Source organism: Dermacentor albipictus, chromosome 2 (genome assembly GCF_038994185.2).
Source record: "Dermacentor albipictus isolate Rhodes 1998 colony chromosome 2, USDA_Dalb.pri_finalv2, whole genome shotgun sequence".
NCBI lineage: Eukaryota > Metazoa > Arthropoda > Arachnida > Ixodida > Ixodidae > Dermacentor > Dermacentor albipictus.
In genome coordinates, this window is record NC_091822.1 from 15,826,934 (window position 1) to 15,845,898 (window position 18,965).

General features: G+C 46.3%; 1 protein-coding gene across 10 annotated transcripts in view; it reads left to right on the top strand.

Annotated features, from left to right (window-relative positions):
* Positions 1 to 18,965, top strand: part of LOC135910875 (testis-specific serine/threonine-protein kinase 1-like) — a 371,556-nt gene that overhangs the window by 262,632 nt on the left and 89,959 nt on the right. For 9 of the 10 annotated variants that reach the window (XR_010567145.2, XM_065442939.2, XM_065442944.2 and 6 more), the window contains one exon: positions 5,082 to 5,431. Coding sequence is in view for 9 of the 10 variants with exons in the window: in XM_065442939.2 (XP_065299011.1) it covers positions 5,082 to 5,431 (350 nt within the window). In the remaining variant the exon portion in view is untranslated. Of the gene's footprint in view, positions 1 to 5,081; positions 5,432 to 17,770; positions 18,126 to 18,965 lie in introns of those variants that run through there. The other variant, XM_065442946.2, reaches the window with a different exon arrangement.

Below are 18,965 nucleotides of genomic sequence, written 5' to 3' on the forward strand. Positions count from 1 at the left end.
AAGTATTATTGAGATCACAAATGAGAACATTTGTGTGTTCATTTTTACACTAGAAAAGATCACCCTGCTGGTTCCACAAGCAAATGCATGAAATTCATAAAGCTTTTAGAACTGATGCATTATTTTTCTGCACGAACGTGATGCACCGCTTCACTACTGCAAAAATAAATGCCCTACGATAAACCATACTGAACAGCAAGAACATTTGGAACCAACAAGTACGAAATATGGGTGAATTATCATGCTTGCAACTGTTTAATACATTAAATTCTGTACTTTCACTTCATTTTACCAAATGATTATTCGGTTTTGTGGACGAAAGCAGTTGCCGTCGGACTCGAAAAAAAGTTTAATATGTATATTGATAAGGCTACACAGTCACCTACGGCCACGGCTACAATAAGATGAAAAATGAGACGCGCGTTTCGATATCGCTCTTTCTTTCCTGGTTGTGTGTATATAACGACAGCCTCGCAAGTAATGGTTTAATTAGGAAACATCAACTGAGGTCCTGACTGCCCATATGTAATGCAGGATCTAGTTCGTTAACTTGTGCTCGCCTGGAAGGTAATGAGACGGATATTACATAACGATTCAAGCAGCGGTGTTAAACGACTCACCGTTATTGCCGTTGTCAGGCGCACCAGAATCCAGCTCCCGTTTCGATGCAGTCGTGTTCCAAATGGCTCACGACCGAAACCCAACTTCCGGGCTTACATGTCCGCTTGCAAACATGTAAGTTCATCCCAAGAAAAATAACATGAGTCATCGAAGCAAAAGAAACTAGTCTTAGAAACAAAGAAGCAACCAGTCTGAATGTACGAATGCATAAATCCGTACCGCCGTGCACTCGAAAATACCGGTAAAAATTTTAAATCCAGGCCAGAGGCCACGTGAAAGGTCGATGATGCTGAACGCTATTTGCGTTTATAATGACGAAGAAACAATAAACTTATTAACAAAGAGTACAATATCTAATTAGCAATTATAATTTTGCCCTGCTTTTTATGTAACGAAAATGCTGCGGTAACTGTAAGAGAAAGTTTGTAAGATATAATTGCGCTTAATACGACGCCTCTACCGGGAAATGTTGCAACTAACGTGAGCATGCCGAAGTGGTTCTACTACGCTGGTTTTGTTAGCAGCGGCGCGCGGTCGATTTTTTTTTTTGCCATCTCTGGCCATTTGTTGAGCTTGAGAATGTGCGCCCCTGGCACGTCTGACGCATGACGTACGCACGCGCGTCTGGCGTGCCGCTAGCTTGTTGCTAGGCAACGCGAGAGAAATAAGTCGCAAAGTTCATTTACCGCAAAACGTTTTTAGTTTTAGTCGGAAAGAATAAAAAATAAATAAAACGTTGTCTGCAAGTTCATTTCGCATTCCTTATTTCTGATGCTCACTCCAACTAGCGGATGGAGTTGAAACTATTCGTGACGTGTTTTCCTTTTGCCAGTTTTTGGCACGAGACGTTCATTTGAGGGATCGCCAGCAGTTTGTGCGTACGCGCGAGTAAGAGTGGGCAGTAAGAGTAAGCCTATGTATTTCTAAGTTGGCCTCCCTGAGTGAAAAGCGTCACCGTACGGCAGCGATCACTCCTTGAAGATTCGTGTGTCTGGAAGACCTGGAAGAGAAAAAACGTAACTGTTGATGATAATAGCACAGGTATGACTACACAAGGCAAGGTTCGTAGTTTAATTGGTGTCACGCACGCTCAGGCAAACATGAACAAATCTCACTCGATGACCAGCATCTCGCAGTTACAACGTGTGCGAGCGCTTCACACCGTGTCATGAAACGTTAAGGGTATGCGACCGCCAACACTAGACGTGTGGGTGCAACGAAATGTGCGTGAAGGCGCCAACAACTTCAACTCGACCTTTGCGCTATACTCGCGGACAACTTTCTGTGGCAATGAAGGTAAAACTACGGGCGCGTGCCTGCTGCATATGTGTTGCCGCTCGAAGAAGTCTGGCACCGTTTGACAATGCTTTTAGTTGCTCGGAACAGGCGCTTAATTGGCGCAGCTTCCAAGTGCGACGGTTTCGCGTTTCCTCAGAAGCGGAACGCAAAAGCCGCAAAGAACGTAAACCTTCACACTTAGTGGTGGGCTCTATCTTATTTAACTGTTGCTAATAAGGTGTTTTGTCTTGCCCAGCCTACATGAACGTGGATTAAAACTTGGCACTCTTTTCAGAAGCGCGCTCACTTGTGCGTGCTTCGCCTCCGTAGCTTTCCATTCACTGCCGCATAAAGTTGTCCTGGGGCGAGGAATTACGGAGCTGCCATCTGTCGGAAGCGCCTCCCTCCTTGCGTAGTATAAGGGATCACGCGGCGCACTCCTCATAGGTTTCGCTTACGGCGCTCAATAAAAACACCACGCGACAGCCCTCGTGGACATTTAGGCAGATGCTCTCAAAACGAACGAAGTTTTTGGCTGTCGACATAATAATCTTCGGCAAACTAAAGCACAGCATCGTTTACAGACGCTATCTCTATACCGAATATTTACAGTGAACGCCACTGCGCGCGGTCGCCACGCTGGTGTCTCCCGAACCGACTTCTTGCGTGAAAGGTAAAAGCTGAGAGTAAGCTATGTGGAATATGTTCTTATACTGTGCTGTCTGTATAACCAACTGGGACATAACAGAGCCAAGCCTCAATGCAGCGATCGCACGGGTTCGCAGCGACCGACTGCGCGTCTGCGTGCATGTCCACGCACAAGGTTTTGCTTTCGCTGTGAGCGCGTTTTCGCACCGTGCCGTGAGCTTTAGACCACAGCATATGATCATTTGACGGCACACAACCATTGTTGCATGGACGCTATCAGAACTGCTCAAAAATCATTTCGTTATAGAGACTTCGACGCCTACGGCGACTGTGATGTGCCGTCGCGACGATTCAATCTTTTTTAGTCTTCTAAATTCTCGGACGTTTCAATATTATTTCACAAGTTGCGTCGCACTGTATGTTTATCGGTATTCTCGTGTGCAATTTCCCTCTGCTTATTTTTCATAATCCAGTGCACTAATTCATAACACAAACATAACTATATGCCATGCCTTTCTTCAATGCGCTTCTTACCGCTCCCTTTCCATTCCAGGAACTTGCCAGAACCTAGCATCAGCAAGTTCATAGACCTAATAAAGCGTCATGACATTACTCGGGCAGTGGGCAAGCGTCTCAGTGTGCGTTTTCTGCTACTCATCAAACATCGCGCAGTCCCGGCGCCGTAGCAGAAATCTTCCTCGTGTCTGTGCTTGCTGCGTACCCAAGTTGTAGCAGATGGCTGTCTGCCGGTTCTAAGCTTTGTCAGCCAAGCTTCACGCAGCTCCTTGCCCTGCGGCTGCGTGTGAATAAGGCTGACACCAGGCTCCGTTGCGCACGCCCGGCCCTGCAGCACAAAGCAGTAGCCCACCATGCTGCGCGCCTCCAAAGGCAGCCACTACCTATCGTAGTACTTTCGAATGTTGTCAAACACACACCCAAGGCGGTAAAGCCTCGCCACTTAATCAGAACTGCGGCGAAGGTGGGACAATAAACTCGTTTTCAGCTCGTTTCGGCGCTTCCGAAGCAGCCGACTCGGCCGCTGTGTCCACGTGAACCCTCATGCCACGTCACGCCGATGGTGGCGCCAGGTTTTCCAGTGGTGGAGCTTGCCCTTAATAGCCGCGGAGAGAGCATAGGCTTGAGAGGAGAAGACACCTCTCCCCATCCCTCTTTGTAAGGTCTCGCATTTCTCCGAGCGCTGCAAGCTGCCGCGCGCCCCGCTGCCCCTGCAAGCTGCTTACGCCTGCGGCAAATGGCGCAGTAGTGTTTCCGGCCTACTGGCGTACCGACACGCGCGCTTTGATGGTGGTTTGGACGCTCAAACTTTTCATGTAGAAATACGTTTGAAATAACTTTTGTCTCCGCGGAAAATTTTATACTTTTATAGTGCGTGGCTAGATGAACTAGTCATACAGGCTCCAAGTTCATGCTTGAGATGGTTGAAAACTTGAATAAATGGAAACCGTTGTAGCGAAGTGACGCAGCTGTTATAGATAAGACGCATCAGCTCACCAGGGAGACAAAGATTAAGGTGGATGAGCTCCGGCATGGGCAAGTCCAGATCCGTAGGTATATAGGATGACGACGAGAAGTAGCATCCGAATAACTAGGTTTATTAACTTGGCATTTACTTAAAGTTTACGCTGTACACATAATTACGCACAAAATGATGTCATACCCGTCATCGACGGCCTGCTTGACCGGCCTGGTCTCACGAAGTGAAGTGGCGCCGTGTGCTACTGTCTCTTTGCTATCCTAAAAACTACTCAAACGATTCCTTAAATGAGTGTCTACAGCATTTAAGGGACCCGCGGACCGGCGGAAGGCACAGGCTTCTCCGCCAATGGGTTATTTTGACCAATCAGGCAGACCGACAGCATCCAATAAGAGCCAGAGTTAAGGAGGCCAAAAATGGCCGCGTAGACGTTCCCGCATACAAAATCAATTCGCCCATAACTAATCAACTGTTGACGCCCGATACAGCCGAGCATGGGAAGAGGGTGCAACACGTGCACGTAGTGACGTCAGGTGCGGCGCGGCGTCGGCTGGGTGGAAGCACATTCCCGAGGCGCCGTCGCTGTCATTTCTGCACAAAGGCTTCCCTTTCATCGAGGAGCCCACAACATTCGCGTAAAAAAATAAAAGGGGCCCGCGGTGAACTCGTTACGCGACGTCGTGCCCTGAAATTATTTCTTTAAACCGCGAAATGAAATACAAGGTTTTCAATGCAACCAAGATTGGGAAATGACAATTGTTCGTTACATCGCAAATTTCGTTAGATGGAGATTGCTTACATCGAGCTTCGACTGTATTGTCAATGGATAGCCTATAAGCTTTCTAGAAAGCCGTTGCACTCAGCCTTCTGCTGCTGGGTTAAAGAGCGCGCCCTGCTCGCAGCTTCTCAATGATAGCGGAACTCGGCTGTGTTCCCACGTGCAGCGCGGGTTATGAAAGCTATTGGAGAGCACAGTGGCATGTGTAGCCTTGAAGCGTCATTATTGTGGCCATTTGGAGAATAGCAGGCGTGCTTGCAGGCTTTCCAGAGAAGTGGAGCCGCGTGCGGTGAGCCCTGTGCTCAGCGGTCCGGTGCTCGTCAATGAACAGCCAACCGATGAGCGCGGCAACCCGCTGCCTGCGCTCACCCGGCAGCATGCAGCCGAGGACATGTACAACACGCAGGCCTTCGGGACATCGCCGCTTTTTCCAGACGAATCGGAGAGCGAGGACTACCTGGACGACGAGGCGCACACGGATGGCCACCAAGAATGGGGCGAGGGAGAAAGCGCGCTGTTTCTCGAGACCAGCACCGCAGTCATGCGCGACCAAACCGACGCGGAACAAGGACACGATTCAGACGAAGAGCGTACATTGCCGCTTTCAAAAGGTACGTGGCACCAGAACAAAACTTCGTGCTCGGGTTCCTCAAAGAAGTTCATATCGGAGCTCAGAGGCGATGAAAACGTACGATGGTTTAAGCCTACAGCTTACTATATGGAATTCCGTGCGAGTGCTGAGACATATCAGTCGATTAGTCGGACGTCTTTGACACGAAGCAGTTTCACCTGGCCGCCGTTTGGTGAAGCCTCACCTCACGATAGCCCAGCGAAACCCTCAGGTGAATACCACGTTCGAGAAGCCCTCACATTCAAAGTGGACCGAAACATTGATCGTTTAGCAGTCGGGTAAGCAAGAGACGTTTATAGTATTTGTGCAAAAACATCTGGGAAGAAATTGATAGGAACCGAGCCATGACAGGCATAGATAACTATAAAGGCAGATATAAAAATTCTAAGGAAAGGAGAGGGAACTGAAAGACCGGGACGTTAACCAGGGCTGAGACCAGTTGGCTACACCACACTGGGAGAAGGGAAACATTTAGGGAGATGAGAAAGTCCATTGTGAATATCACCGACGTGTTAACAGTTTTATCCTCTATGTCACTAACGGTCACTCAGTCCGGATCACAGAGGGTCACTCAATCCAGTAGCTTTCAAAAGTTGCAGCTGCGCTTTTGTGGCCTTTTGTAGCTGTGACATGCGAGGCCATAGTCCCAAAATTTTGTTAAAGGTGAACGGTTTTCGATCTTCATCAATACAGCAAGGTGGGCCGGTTGGTTAGGATTCATTGGGAGATTTGTAATAGCGCAACTCAAGACAAGGACAAAAGGAAGGTAAAAACTGAAACGTGGCGTGTCGTCGTTTTTGCCTTCCTTTTGTCCGTTTCTTGTGTTGTGCTCTTAGGAACCTTACAATGAAGGTTTTCTAACTGAATTAGAGCCGTACAGAGGTCATGCCTTTCATCTACAAAAAATGGGCAGTAGCACAGTATATGTTCTATAGTCTCCTCGACGCCGCAGGCATTGCACTCGGCGCTAGCAAAGGTTAAACAGATATAGGCAAATGCAAGACTCATAGGCATGTATTGATTACCTGATTAACTCAAGCAGGTTAGTTGACTATTTGTTAGCGCCACGTTTCAAAAGCGATGCCAATAAATCATCATCATAATCTATGTGCAGCAGTGAAGCGCTATATCTGGGCCTTAATTTTAATACTGATAAATAGGGAATTATGTTACTAATGGCAGAAATGAGTAACGGCGCAATATAAATTAAACATCAAGTCATGTACCCGAAGTCAAGAAATGTAAATACCTGGGGGTATGCATAAGCGAGCCAAAGACGTGCTCAAACATCTACCGAGAAAATCTGAGGATGAATGGGAAGCAGCACCCAACAATAATTAAACATACAGCCCTTTCATTACACCATAAAAGGTAGGTTATCTGGGCTGAAAGTTAACCAAAAGCCGGTGGATAAATTGACATTGGGGTCCTACGGTAAAACCACAATTGAGGCAGTGAAAGGTGGCATGAGTTGAGCTTCTGGCAAATAACTTGATGCGGATACCCGCAAGGTGGTGGAAAGTACATAAAAGACAAACATTTTCATTCACCTAAATTGTAGCACGAAGCTACATAGAAAACCCGTATGGTTTCTCAAACAGAAAGCCTCGCACCTCGCAGTTCAAGAAAACTTCATCGTGGTACGGGACTCGAACCCGGGACCAAGGCCTTTGCGGGGTGGTAGCTCTGCCATCTGTACTAGCCAAGAGGGCTAGCAGGTCGCAGAGCGCGGGTGAACTAATCGACAACATAGGACAATGGGACACTGAATATGCCAGACCAGTTCTGCTGAAGCTTGCAAAGTGGAGGAACGTACATACTTGACGCCTGAAGAAACTGGGTCCAGCACGTTGCCAATTTTTCTTGCGTGGTCCTAAGCCTTGTTGCCGTAGTTCAAGTACATAATTCCAGCATAAATGTAAATATAAGTTATAGCAACAGACTAATAATCCAAAACAACAATTCCTGAGGTGAACAAGCATGCAACAAATGCTTGCAGTATATATCTTTTACAAAATGTACCTGCATTTTAACCCGCTATGATTTGCTTCGTCAGGGCTAGTACATTACGACAAAACATCTAATGCTGGCATTTGTTGACTCGAACGTCTGGCAATTGCGCGAAGACTAAAGAAACACTGAAATCGAGATTGCGTCGGTGGGGTTTACTTGTTAACTGTTTACCATAAGGCGGTTGTTTGACGCTATGAGAGGCAGTGACTAAATGTATAACGAGTTCGAACACACAATTGCCAATATGCAAAAGCATTGGCCAGTAACTATTTGCTTTCAATGATGCACGTCCATCACGACAATGATTTATAGTGTTAGATTGCTTCAGTAACACTTATTACAGGTTTACTTCGCAAAGCTCCCGCAGCTTTTCGGCCCAAGTTCTTAGAATAGCAGTACTTCTGAGACCGTATGGCAGCAGCGAAAAAAAAATCGCAGACTCTCAGTCGTTTGGGCAACACTACAAGTGTAATAATTCACTGAGGTGTTCAAAAGCAGCCACAAACATAGGAGTGTTGTCGTGTGTTCTTAATGCGGTGGTGCTCTGTGTTTCGTTTGTAATTGAACCAACAAGGTACGTAGCATTGTACAGCACAAAGTACTTTAGTTTTGCTCTTCAGAACAGCTGAAACTCGCATCTGCTACCTAGAGTACTACCTGCGCGCTACAACTGGCGCTGTAAAGGTTTCCATTCGACGTCGCAATGAACGAATGTTCGTTGCAAGCGCTAGGTGCCTTACCATTATGACAGCTGGTTGGCATCGTTATGACACTTGTGTGCCGTATCATGAAGCAAAGGCGGCTCTGTTATGCTCTTTGCTGGCTTGGCTCTCTAACCTTGGATGAACTTATGGCTCGAGAGCTCCCATCTAAAGACATGCGAACAGAGAAACTCCTTTGCTGACAATCACTGCGCCGAGTTCGATTATGTTTGCTGCATATAAAAGAAACCTTTATAATATACTAACTACAGGACGTGGATAAACTTTCATTTTAGGCCACTAATTGTTTTTGGAAAATTCATAAAAATTTAAGATTTTACAAAACCAGGCATCAAGTTTACGACGCTCTAATGCAGCAATAAAAAATGGCATAGCAGTTGCATCAGTTGCACCTAATAATACATCTAAAGCATACACAAGTTAAGTTACGCTATAATACTTCATGTAAACTGTAAATTGAAATATCGACCCTTTCCGTGGAGCAGTTTCTTCGAGAGGAACGAAATGACGCTTTCAGTGGTGCTCCACTAAAGCCCCTAGAAGGCACGTTGAAGCACCACCAGAAGGCGCTCGCCGCCCCACATCCGAAGAGGGCGCTCATAGCATCCATCCATCCATCCGTGGTAGCGGCGGCACCGGCCGTGCAAGGTAAAGCAAGGAAAGAACACGGAAGCTCGCTTTGGCGCACACCATTCGCCGCAAATGTTTCCCAGTGAAGATTACGGTTGCAGAAACCGCAGCTGCCGGGAAGCGGGAACTGTGTTGCCGGTCTATACGTATAGCGCCGCACGTCATAGCACTGCCAGTCACTGCCGTGATCGGTGCGATGCCTTGGTATATTGCCAAATAAAAACGCCTCTAGAGGCGCGTTAAAATGTGGCCTTAGGGAGCATCATAATCGTCGGCGATTTTTTTTTCTCGTTATCATTTTACTGGCTGCCGAACCATCGAGGGAGAACGTCTAAATGTCGTTGCGCCTGGGTGACTATTATTAGCTGCCACACAATTTTCCAGGTGGCTCACCACCTCAGTGTTGGTCGATTTACCGCTGTTGTCTCCACGCTTCAGTCCCTCGTTGGCCTAGCTGGACAGCGGGCCTTCAACAATATGACAGCTGCGAGATAGAATGTCCCATCAACAGGGTGCACGTATTTTTCTTACAGGTGTCACTGATTTAGGCGGAACTAACCGCTGCGGTCTGGTCTGTTTATGAAGGGACCACAGCGAAGTGCTTCGCTAGCCAGACGTCGTCTGCAGCGTGTCACGGCACCTTACACAACGGGCCACGCATTTATTTATTTATTTGTTCATTTATTGGTTTATTCATTCATTTATTTATTTGTTTGTTTGTTTGTTTGTTTGTTTACCCTCAATGCATTTCGGCATTAGAGAGGGGAGTGGGTTATACAAGAAATAAGCAAGAAATATATTAGGAGCGTATACACAATATTCGTGAAATATTAAATGTTAGCCCAAAGTATGATAAATACAGTAATAGAACATGGCATATACAAGTAACATCAAAAACGAAAACCCACAGTAGTTCGCACAAGTGTTTGCTATTATACAGTGTTAGCTAGTGCTTTTCGAAAATTATCACTGTTATTAACGGAAACAATATCAAAGAGACGTTCCTTCAATATTTTGACGTGCGTGGCAAAAATGAATGTAAATGATATGTCGTGTCACGTGCACCAATTCTAACTTTGTGCTGATGACCAGTACAGTGAGATAGATAATATGGTCTCGACATGAATTTCGGATCAAGAGTAGGGTGGTGATACAGCTTATGAAAACAATGAAATGCGGGAAATTCTTCGACCCGTTGCTAGCGGCTAAAAAACCAGATTCGATGTCATTGAAGATTCACTCGCACGATGTTTGTAGTTGCCAAGAATAAAGCGAGTTGCGTTGTTTTGGATTAGTTCAGGGGAATGTATTAGCCTGTCGTGAAAGGGGTCCCATACAGCTGCAGCATATTCTAATTTTGGCCTTAACATGGTTTTATAAAGTCCTAATTGTAAACGAGATGTAGCACAAGAAAAGTAGTGGCCTAAATATTCCAGCATACGGTTGGCCTGGTTAATTATATATATGCAACGTGATGATTCCACGTTAATATACATGTTATATGCACGCTTAAGTACTTATATGAACTGGTAGATTCTAAAGCAACGTTATTCAAGTAGTACACAGGCAGGTTACCGTTAGATCAAGATATTTGCTTAAATGTGCACTTGTTAATATTGAGTTCCATTCGCCACAATCGGCGCAAATCGCTGACGTTATTAAGATTGGCCTGAAGCAGGGTGATGTCGCGTTCGTTAGTTATTTCTCTAAAGATTAGATAGCCGTCTGCAAATAAGTGTACATCAGAAGTTATTGCTTAAGGTATATCATTAATATAGATGTGAAATAATAGAGGTCCCAGGATGGAGCCTTGTGGCACACGGGACTGAACGTCGCCATGAGGTGAGTCAGGTCCAATATTTGTTACAAACTGGGAACAGTTAACGAGAAATGACTCAAATAATTTTAGAACGTTGTACGATCGAAGGTTAATTTGCTTATTTTATAAAGTAATAATTGTTACACACTTTGTCAAAAGGCTTTTGAAAAATCTAAAAAGGTGCAATCAGCATGAGAAGAACTGAAAAGTATTTGTTGTATTTTGTGAGTACATGTTAATAATTTTGATTCACATGAGAATAATTTTAGAAAACTGTGTTGGGACAGAGAAAAAGATAAATTAAATTTTAAAAAATCCACAGGGTAATATAAATTGTATGTTCTAGTAGGTTGCAGCAGGTACACGTTAATAATATCGGGCAATAATTTATAGGCGATGTTTCGCTGCCAGATTTAAGGAAAGGAAAAATTTTTCCTGTTTTCCATTCTGACGGAACAGTACATACGTTGAGAGTGATTGTTGAAATATTTTAGTTAATATAATAGAAGAATAACAGCAAGTGTTTTTCAAATGTTTAGCACTAGTTATCAAAGCCGGGTGACGAGTGTATCTTCCATGAACTTATTAGTTGAATAACTCCGGGAACTTCAACAGTCACTGGAGGCATAGTTAAAAACTTAGCCTTTCAAGACAGGTAATTCAATATCAGCAGTGCACGAGAACTATTTACCGGAGATATTATTCACCAGAGTTGCGCATAGGTTTTCAGAACAGTGTTAAGAGCGTTACCGTTAAGAGCGCTAGAATCATCAGAAAGCTGATGTATGACGCGCCAGAATTTTTGTACGTTATTTATTAGAATAGATGGTAATGTGGTTGATAAGAATGACCCTTTAGCGTATTTGAGTGTGGTTACATAGGCGTCAGATGATAATGTGTAGGCTTTCCAGCGTGAGTCAGTGGGGGTTACTTCGCGGAACGATACAGTCGTCTTTTTTTATTGTTGTTGTTGTTGAATAGTCGCATTAAATGATTGTACCAAGACGCCCGCGGGTTGCATCTTATAGCACGGGTTGTGATGTGTCTATTGATTGAGCGAGAGACATCTGGCGAAAATTGCCAGTCTGACTCCACACTTTGATTTTCAAAATCACTCAAGAATATGTTAAGAAATAGCTGCGCTCATTGTTTATAGCTTCAATGTTAGCTCTCTAAAAGTCTCTAATTATTTGTTTACTCCTAGGAAATTTCCCAAACGGAGTAATGAAGTTAATATTTAGCAATGGGTGGTCACTAATACCGGATAAGTAATGGATGGCAGAGGCATACTCGGGACTGTTGGTTAAGATCAGACCGAAAATGTTTGCGGAATCGGATGTTATTCTTGTGGCTTTGAAACTAATTGACTTGACAAAAATGCAGTACAGATACCCAAGAAAACTTTTGAATCAGAAGAGGATGATTAAAAGTTAGGTAGATCGCTGTTCTAAACTATATTGGGAACATTGAAATCACCAAATAGGAAAAGAGGTGTAGAAGAAAGCTTTGTCGTAATGGGATTAATTACATCATGCATTCATTGGTAAAAGCGGGTGATGAACAAGGTGGATGATAGCAGACGCCTAAAATTACCTTTTGATGGCTCGGAGTTGCTGTCGCCCACACTGATTCCACATTGGTGCTGATGTGAATGGGTGACGATGGGATGCGTTTCAAAGTGGCAAAAAGTATGCCGCTTCCACCCCCCCCCCCCGGCACTCTGTTCAGTCACAGCGACATACCGTGAATTTTTCGCTATCATCAAACATTTCTGAGTCATGAATGCAATACGAGAGCGACGTTTTAGTTAGGGCTATGGTTTGGCTGAACACGTGCCCATTGCGGATGATAATGAGTCACGGTTTTTGAGAACACTTCTGATATTAGTATAAAGGATACTGATTTGATTACTTTGCGCCTGGCCCATGCCACTCCCGCGTCCCTAAGTAGCAACGTGTTGCGAAGCAGCCGCAAAGCGGTTCAGACCGACGTTGCGCGTCTGCTGTATAATTTCCGAGTTGGAATAATACATGTGGCACTTATTGTTTATTAGCAGTTTCCTGTAGCTAAGTCTAAACTGTGGCGAGTCACGTCGCAATTTAGCAAACTCAATTAGTTTTTTTTACGGGCAAGTTGAGTGGCGGGTGAAAAGTCCTCATTAACTGCGATGTTGCTATGTCTCAACTGCAAGCGTTACGAAAATACTGTTTCTTAGGCTTCGTAGTTAGTAAATTTAGCAATTATCGGGCGACATGTCTTTCTGACCTCATCTCTAGTTATGGGAGGTGTTTCTGTATCCTGTTCATTATTGTTTCGAACGGAATACTCCTGAGTCCTCTGAGTACTGTGCAGGTCAGAATAGAACTCTTCCGCTGCTTTTATTATACCTTCGAGGTTGCTGATGCTATTACCCTGCTTATCCTTCAGTGCATACATCTTGGTTTGTCCTATGCCAAGTTTCCTTCTCAGTGATTTCAGGCTGCGTTCATTTTTTACGGCTTCTGCAGTCTTTCTCGCGCTATAATTTAGAATATCACTTATTTTCGCCTTGTGGATCAGTTTTTACAGTTCCATGAATTCTATCTAATCTCTTGAGTTGAAGACTTTCATTCTTTGTCGTTTTTTTATTAGGTCCTTTGTTATCTTGGAGAGCTTGCCTACTGGTTTCTTTCTTTCTTCAAGAAAAAAACGAAGAAGAAAGTATCGTAACGAGCAGCTTCAGCTTCAAGCTGTCTGTGTTTTCTATTTTATTTCCTGCGATCTCTGCAATCAGTGACGAGAAAAGAGGGGGACATCGTCCTCTGCAATTGGGGACCCAAATCCCGCCCAGCAATTAGGGCCTCAACGGCCAGTTCGTTATGCCGCCAGCGTGAGTGACCGCTTCGACCCCAGCATGGTCCCGGTTGAGTCATCTGATCGCTCCTCTACTGGTGATATGGTATGGTATGAAGAACTTTATTTAGGTCCTGAGGGATCAGTCTGGGACTGATGCGGGCCACTCCCACGTCGGTACAGAGAGGCCGAGCCCCTCTGCTATCACACGGGCCCTCTGGACAGCCCTGAGTTGGTCCACCAGCACTTCACTGTGCAGCATTCGCTGCCACCACTGTTCACCTCGAGAACCATCACCGGCCAACGCCAAGCAGCGCCACAGCATGTGTTGTAAATCGAGCAAACCCCCACACTTACTACAATAGACTGAAACCCCGCAGTCCGGATTAATTTTATTCATGATGACAGGGTTAGGGTACGTCCGTGTCTGCAGAAGCCTTAATGTAACCGCCTGTGGCCTATTTAATTTAGGATGTGGCAACGGGAATGCCCTGCGCCCTAAGTAATAGTGCTTGGCGATTTCGTTGTAGGTTAACAGTTGGTCCCTGTACTCAGGAGCGGGAGATCCAGCCCCTTCAGGGAGTACACGGCACACTAATCCTCGTGCCTCCCTGTGCGCCACCTCGTTGAGGTTACGCGGGGCTCCCTCCACTGTCCCCATGTGCGCCGGGAACGAAGTAATGGTATGCGAAGTGATATCCCTACCCTGCAGCAGTCTGTTAGCCGGTTCCGCAACAAGTCCTCTCGAGAAGGCTGTAATCGCAGATCGCGAGTCGCTAAACACCAAAACTTTTCTAGAATCAATTAGTGCTAGAGCAATAGCCACCTGTTCAGCAACCCCCGGATCTTTGGTATAAATGGAAGCAGCATTTCTAATGCTCCCTTTGCCATCTACTACCACCACCGAATAAGCATTTTTACCATTAATCCATGCGGCGTCAACAAACGCAGACTCCTCCTCCTGATCATTTGCCTCTCGCAACAAAGCCCTAGCTCTCGCGACCCGCCTCCCTACATTGTGCACGGGGTGCACATTCCGCGGAAATGGACGAAGCATGATATTTGCCCTAAGGTTCACGTTCAACTCGTGTAGGGGCGCCCTATCGTGCGACACAGCCACCGATTCTTCAATTGACTCTAATATATACCTACCTGGTGGTGTACCTAGCAACCGCTCCCTCTGTGCGGTACGTTGAGCCTCAGCAATTTCATCTAAAGTGTTATGCAAACCCAGTCGTAACAACATATCGTTTGACGTAGTCATAGGCAGACCAAGCGCAGCCTTGATGGCTTTTCTGATTAATGCTTCCAATTTATTTTTCTCCCCCCTATTCCAATTTAGCATAGCTGCCACATACGAGAAATGACACATGATAAATGCGTGAACTAAGCGCATCGCACCTTCTTCTCCTAAACCCCTATGCCTATTAGAGATCCTTCTTATAAGTCTTATGGCCTCCTCCGTTTTCTTGGTAATACGCTGAATGGTTCTAATGTTCGATCCGTTCGCTTCAAGTACAAAACCCAGGACCCTGATTGCTTCAACTTTGGGTATCACCGACCCTTCCCTAGTATGAATTGTAATGCAAGGCTCAACTTCCGGTACCCAACCCCTCGGCCTACGACCTAGCTTCTTAGATTTGAAGATCAACAACTCCGACTTTTTAGAGGAGCACTTGAGCCCCATGAGACCCAGATACTCCTCCGTAAGCGTTACCACCTGCTGCAGCCTAGCCTCAAGCTCTCCATCACTACCACCGACACTCCATATAGTAATGTCATCCGCGTAGATAGAATAGCCAATATCCTGGACAGTGTCCAGTCTATTAGCCAACTTCGACATCGCCAGATTTAACGACTTCCGATTTTATCTCCCCAAACCTGAGACATGTCTTTCTATCCGTAAGGAAAGCCTTGACAAAATTGAAAAGCCGCCGCCCCAAATTCAAGTCCGATAGCACCCGTAGAATGAAAGAATGTCGGATTTTATCGAAAGCTTTTTCCACATCAAGTCCAATTAGTGCCTTAGTATCCCTTGCTCGCCGGTCAAGGATCTGATGCTTAATCCTGATCATAGCATCCTGAGTCGAGAGGCCGGGCTGAAATCCTATCATCGAGTGCGGAAAGACCCCATTGCCCTCAACATAACGCGTTAGCCTATTTAAAATGGCATGCTCAGCGACTTTTCCCAAACACGACGTCAGGGAAATGGGTCTGAGATTTTCAAGCCCTATGGCCTTCCCTGGTTTGGCTATCAGAACAGTAGATGCCAGTTTCCACTCTTCTGGGAAATAGCCATAGGCAATTGATCTGCCGCGTAAGGAACTCAATTGACCCATCGTCTAAATTCCGTAGCATTTTATTCGTAATGCCATCCGGCCCTGATGCCGATCGACCATTAAGATTCTGCAGCGCCATCCTTATATCACTTTCAGTAAATTCCGCGTCCATAGCTGCATTTTCGTCTCCACTGTATTCCAAAACCACATCAGGTGTATCGTGCCAGGTCTCCAACGGAAGGTATCTCTGAGCCAAATCCTTTAGCAACTCCTGCTCCGTGGAGTCCCGACATGCCTGATGGACCAGCTTACCTATCACAGTCCTCTGATTAGACTTAGTGTTGGTCTCATCTAGTAAATGTCTGAGCAAACTCCAGGCGCTCCCCTCTTAATGCGACCATCAATAGAATTGCACACTTCATCCCAATGCTGCTTGTACAGTACCCGACAATGATCTTCAATTTCCTGATTAACCACTGCTATTCGCTTTCTAAGCCTTCTATTTAATATCTGACCCTTCCATCTCGCTAACATCGACTGCTTTGCTTCCAAAAAATGTGCCAGGCGACTATCCATGTGTTCCGTGTCAATATCGGTCTGAACCTCTTTAGTGGACGCCTCAACGTCACTTTTAAGCTGACTAGTCCACTGTTCCAAGGTCAACTCATTTCCCTCATCATCGATTCTCTGCGCTCTTCTTTTCCTAAATGCATCCCAGTCAACCATCCTGAATGTGCGCTCCTTTTTATTAGCCACTACCAAAGTAATCATAAGTATGTAATGATCGCTACCAAAATCTATATTAGAATTGGACCAGGACGAATCCACCATCCCCCGAACAAAAGTGAGATCAGGTGTCGAATCTCTACGTGTCGACGTGCCACATGTGGTGGGATACGAGGGGTCTGTAATCAGAGTTAAATTCAAGTCTAGTGCCTGCTGCCATAGTCTCTCCCCCTTAATAGTGCTATAAGCATACTTCCACACGTGATATGGTGCATTGAAGTCCCCTCCAATAAGCAACGGTGCATCCTTAGCCAGATTGGTTGCCTTGGTCAAGAGCGATTTGAAACTCTGCTTCGTGTCCCGGGGGCTACTGTACAGGTTTAGCAGGTAAACGCTCCTCTGACATGACCTTTGCCGACCTAAGATTACTTCCACCATAATATATTCAATCTTGCAATCTGCCATGTGAAGATCATGTCTAATATACGCCAACCTCCTATTAATGAGAGTAGCGAGTCCTCTGCCCTGTTCATTATCCTTAACTTCCGCTTTGAAATTCGTTAAGGTCACGTTAGACGTCAGTGTTTCCTGTAACATGATAACTTGAGGCTTGACACCATGCGTTCTAACAAACTGCTGCAGAGACGCCTTCTTATGATTGAACCCCCTACAATTCCACTGCCAAATACTAAATGAACTATTTAATAGAGCCATCTTGACCACGGAAATTTGGTGAACTAGTTTTGAGCTCAAGTCCACTCGGCGACTTACCCTGCTGGGCTAGCGGCCGAGTGCACTCCCGCTCCATAACAGGGACCACTGTCTCGTTTAGATATATTTCAATTTCGCCTAATCTCTGATCCGTGATATTTTCCCGTTCTTCTATCCGCTCCAGTCTACTAATGATCTGATTTACACTTTCTTGCAATGTCGCCATCATTGCTTTAAGCTCGGAACCGACTTTGCCCTGAATCCGTACGGTCGAGGATAAGGCCCTCTTTTTCGGAGCAGGCGTCTCTTCGTCCGCCATGTTCTTTTCCGCGTCCTCCACAGACCTGGGTACCTCAACCGAGTCATCATGTTTCCTAGTCTGTCTTAAGCTATCGCTGTTTCCTGAAGGTAAGCCGTTCCTAAGTTCAGCTATCTCTTTGATAAGCCCGTCAATGGCTGCTTTTAAACTACGATTCTCTCTCTCCAATTGCGCAATCCTATCCCTATCCTTATTACCATCCACATGCTCCTGGCGCTGCTCGCGCGCTCGGCCGGCGCTGATGCCACCCTTGACCTTGTCAGCCCAGGTGGTCTGGCTCCCAGCTGCGCCGCCGCCGCCACCAGCTGCAGGAAAGCGCAACCGCGCCTCCATAGAAACGGATCGGCTCCTGGTCGTACGAGTCCCAGAAGATGGCCGCTGCCTCGACCTGGAGCGGCTCCTAGAGCGCGAGCGTCCCTTAGAGCGTTGGCGGGCGCTCACCAGCTGCACCATCTCGGCTGCCTCCTGTTCCGCCGTTAGCTCCGCCCTGGCTCTCTCCTGTCGTCGAACACGCACGACGTAGGGAAGCTGGTATCGTTGTCTGCATTGTTTATCCGCGGTCAGGTGTCGTCCGCCACAAAGCTTGCAACAAGGCACACAGTTGTGATCCTCTTCAAGGTTCCGAGCCCCGCATCCTCGGCATTCAAAACAATCGGGGGCTGGGCAGACATCCGCCCGATGTCCAAGCTTGCCACACACATAACATACATTCAACTGCTTTCGATACAGGAAGCACCGTACCAGAGTTGGCCCATATCTGACGAAATTGGGCACCTTTAGCCCGTCGAAAACAATGATGACTGATCCTGTGTTTTTGATTCGTTTGACCGCCATAGCCAGCGGATTGCGATCGTTAACAATGTTCCGCTCAAGTGTCGCGGGGCCATCCATAATGTCTACATTGCGAATGACCCCCTTACACGTAGTGTGTGGGGCCGTCTCGTACGCACTGACTTCAAAATCCTTGTCTGCCACTCTGATTGACCCGAGTCTCACATATCGTTCAGCGTTGCTCCTTTCTGGCGTACTAGCCACCAAGATATTTTGCACAAAGTTCGGGCAAATAACATCTTCCCGAACCTGTTCAATACCGAGGCCTGGCGCCTCTACGATGGCCTTGCCCACCGCTGTAGAGCTAACTTTCTCCAAATTCAGTCCACCCCGTGGGCGAATGACTATTTTGATGTGTTCTTGTGGCATCGGTGGCATGCGCGACGCCTTCACAATGCGATTCTTGATTGCCGAGCCTCCGCGCCGTTCACCTGCGCCCCGTCGTTCAGGCATCTCACTTGGCGAACCGCCATCACCCAATCCATGCCTCGTCGTAGTTCTAGATTTTCGGTTGGACACTGTCCGCCATCCCAGGTCTTCAGTAAAGTCCTCCGCCGGGAGCACGTCCCCTTCAACGTGCATTGCTGCCATGCCGCGCAAGGTCTACCAGACGCTAGCTCTCGGCCAGCGTG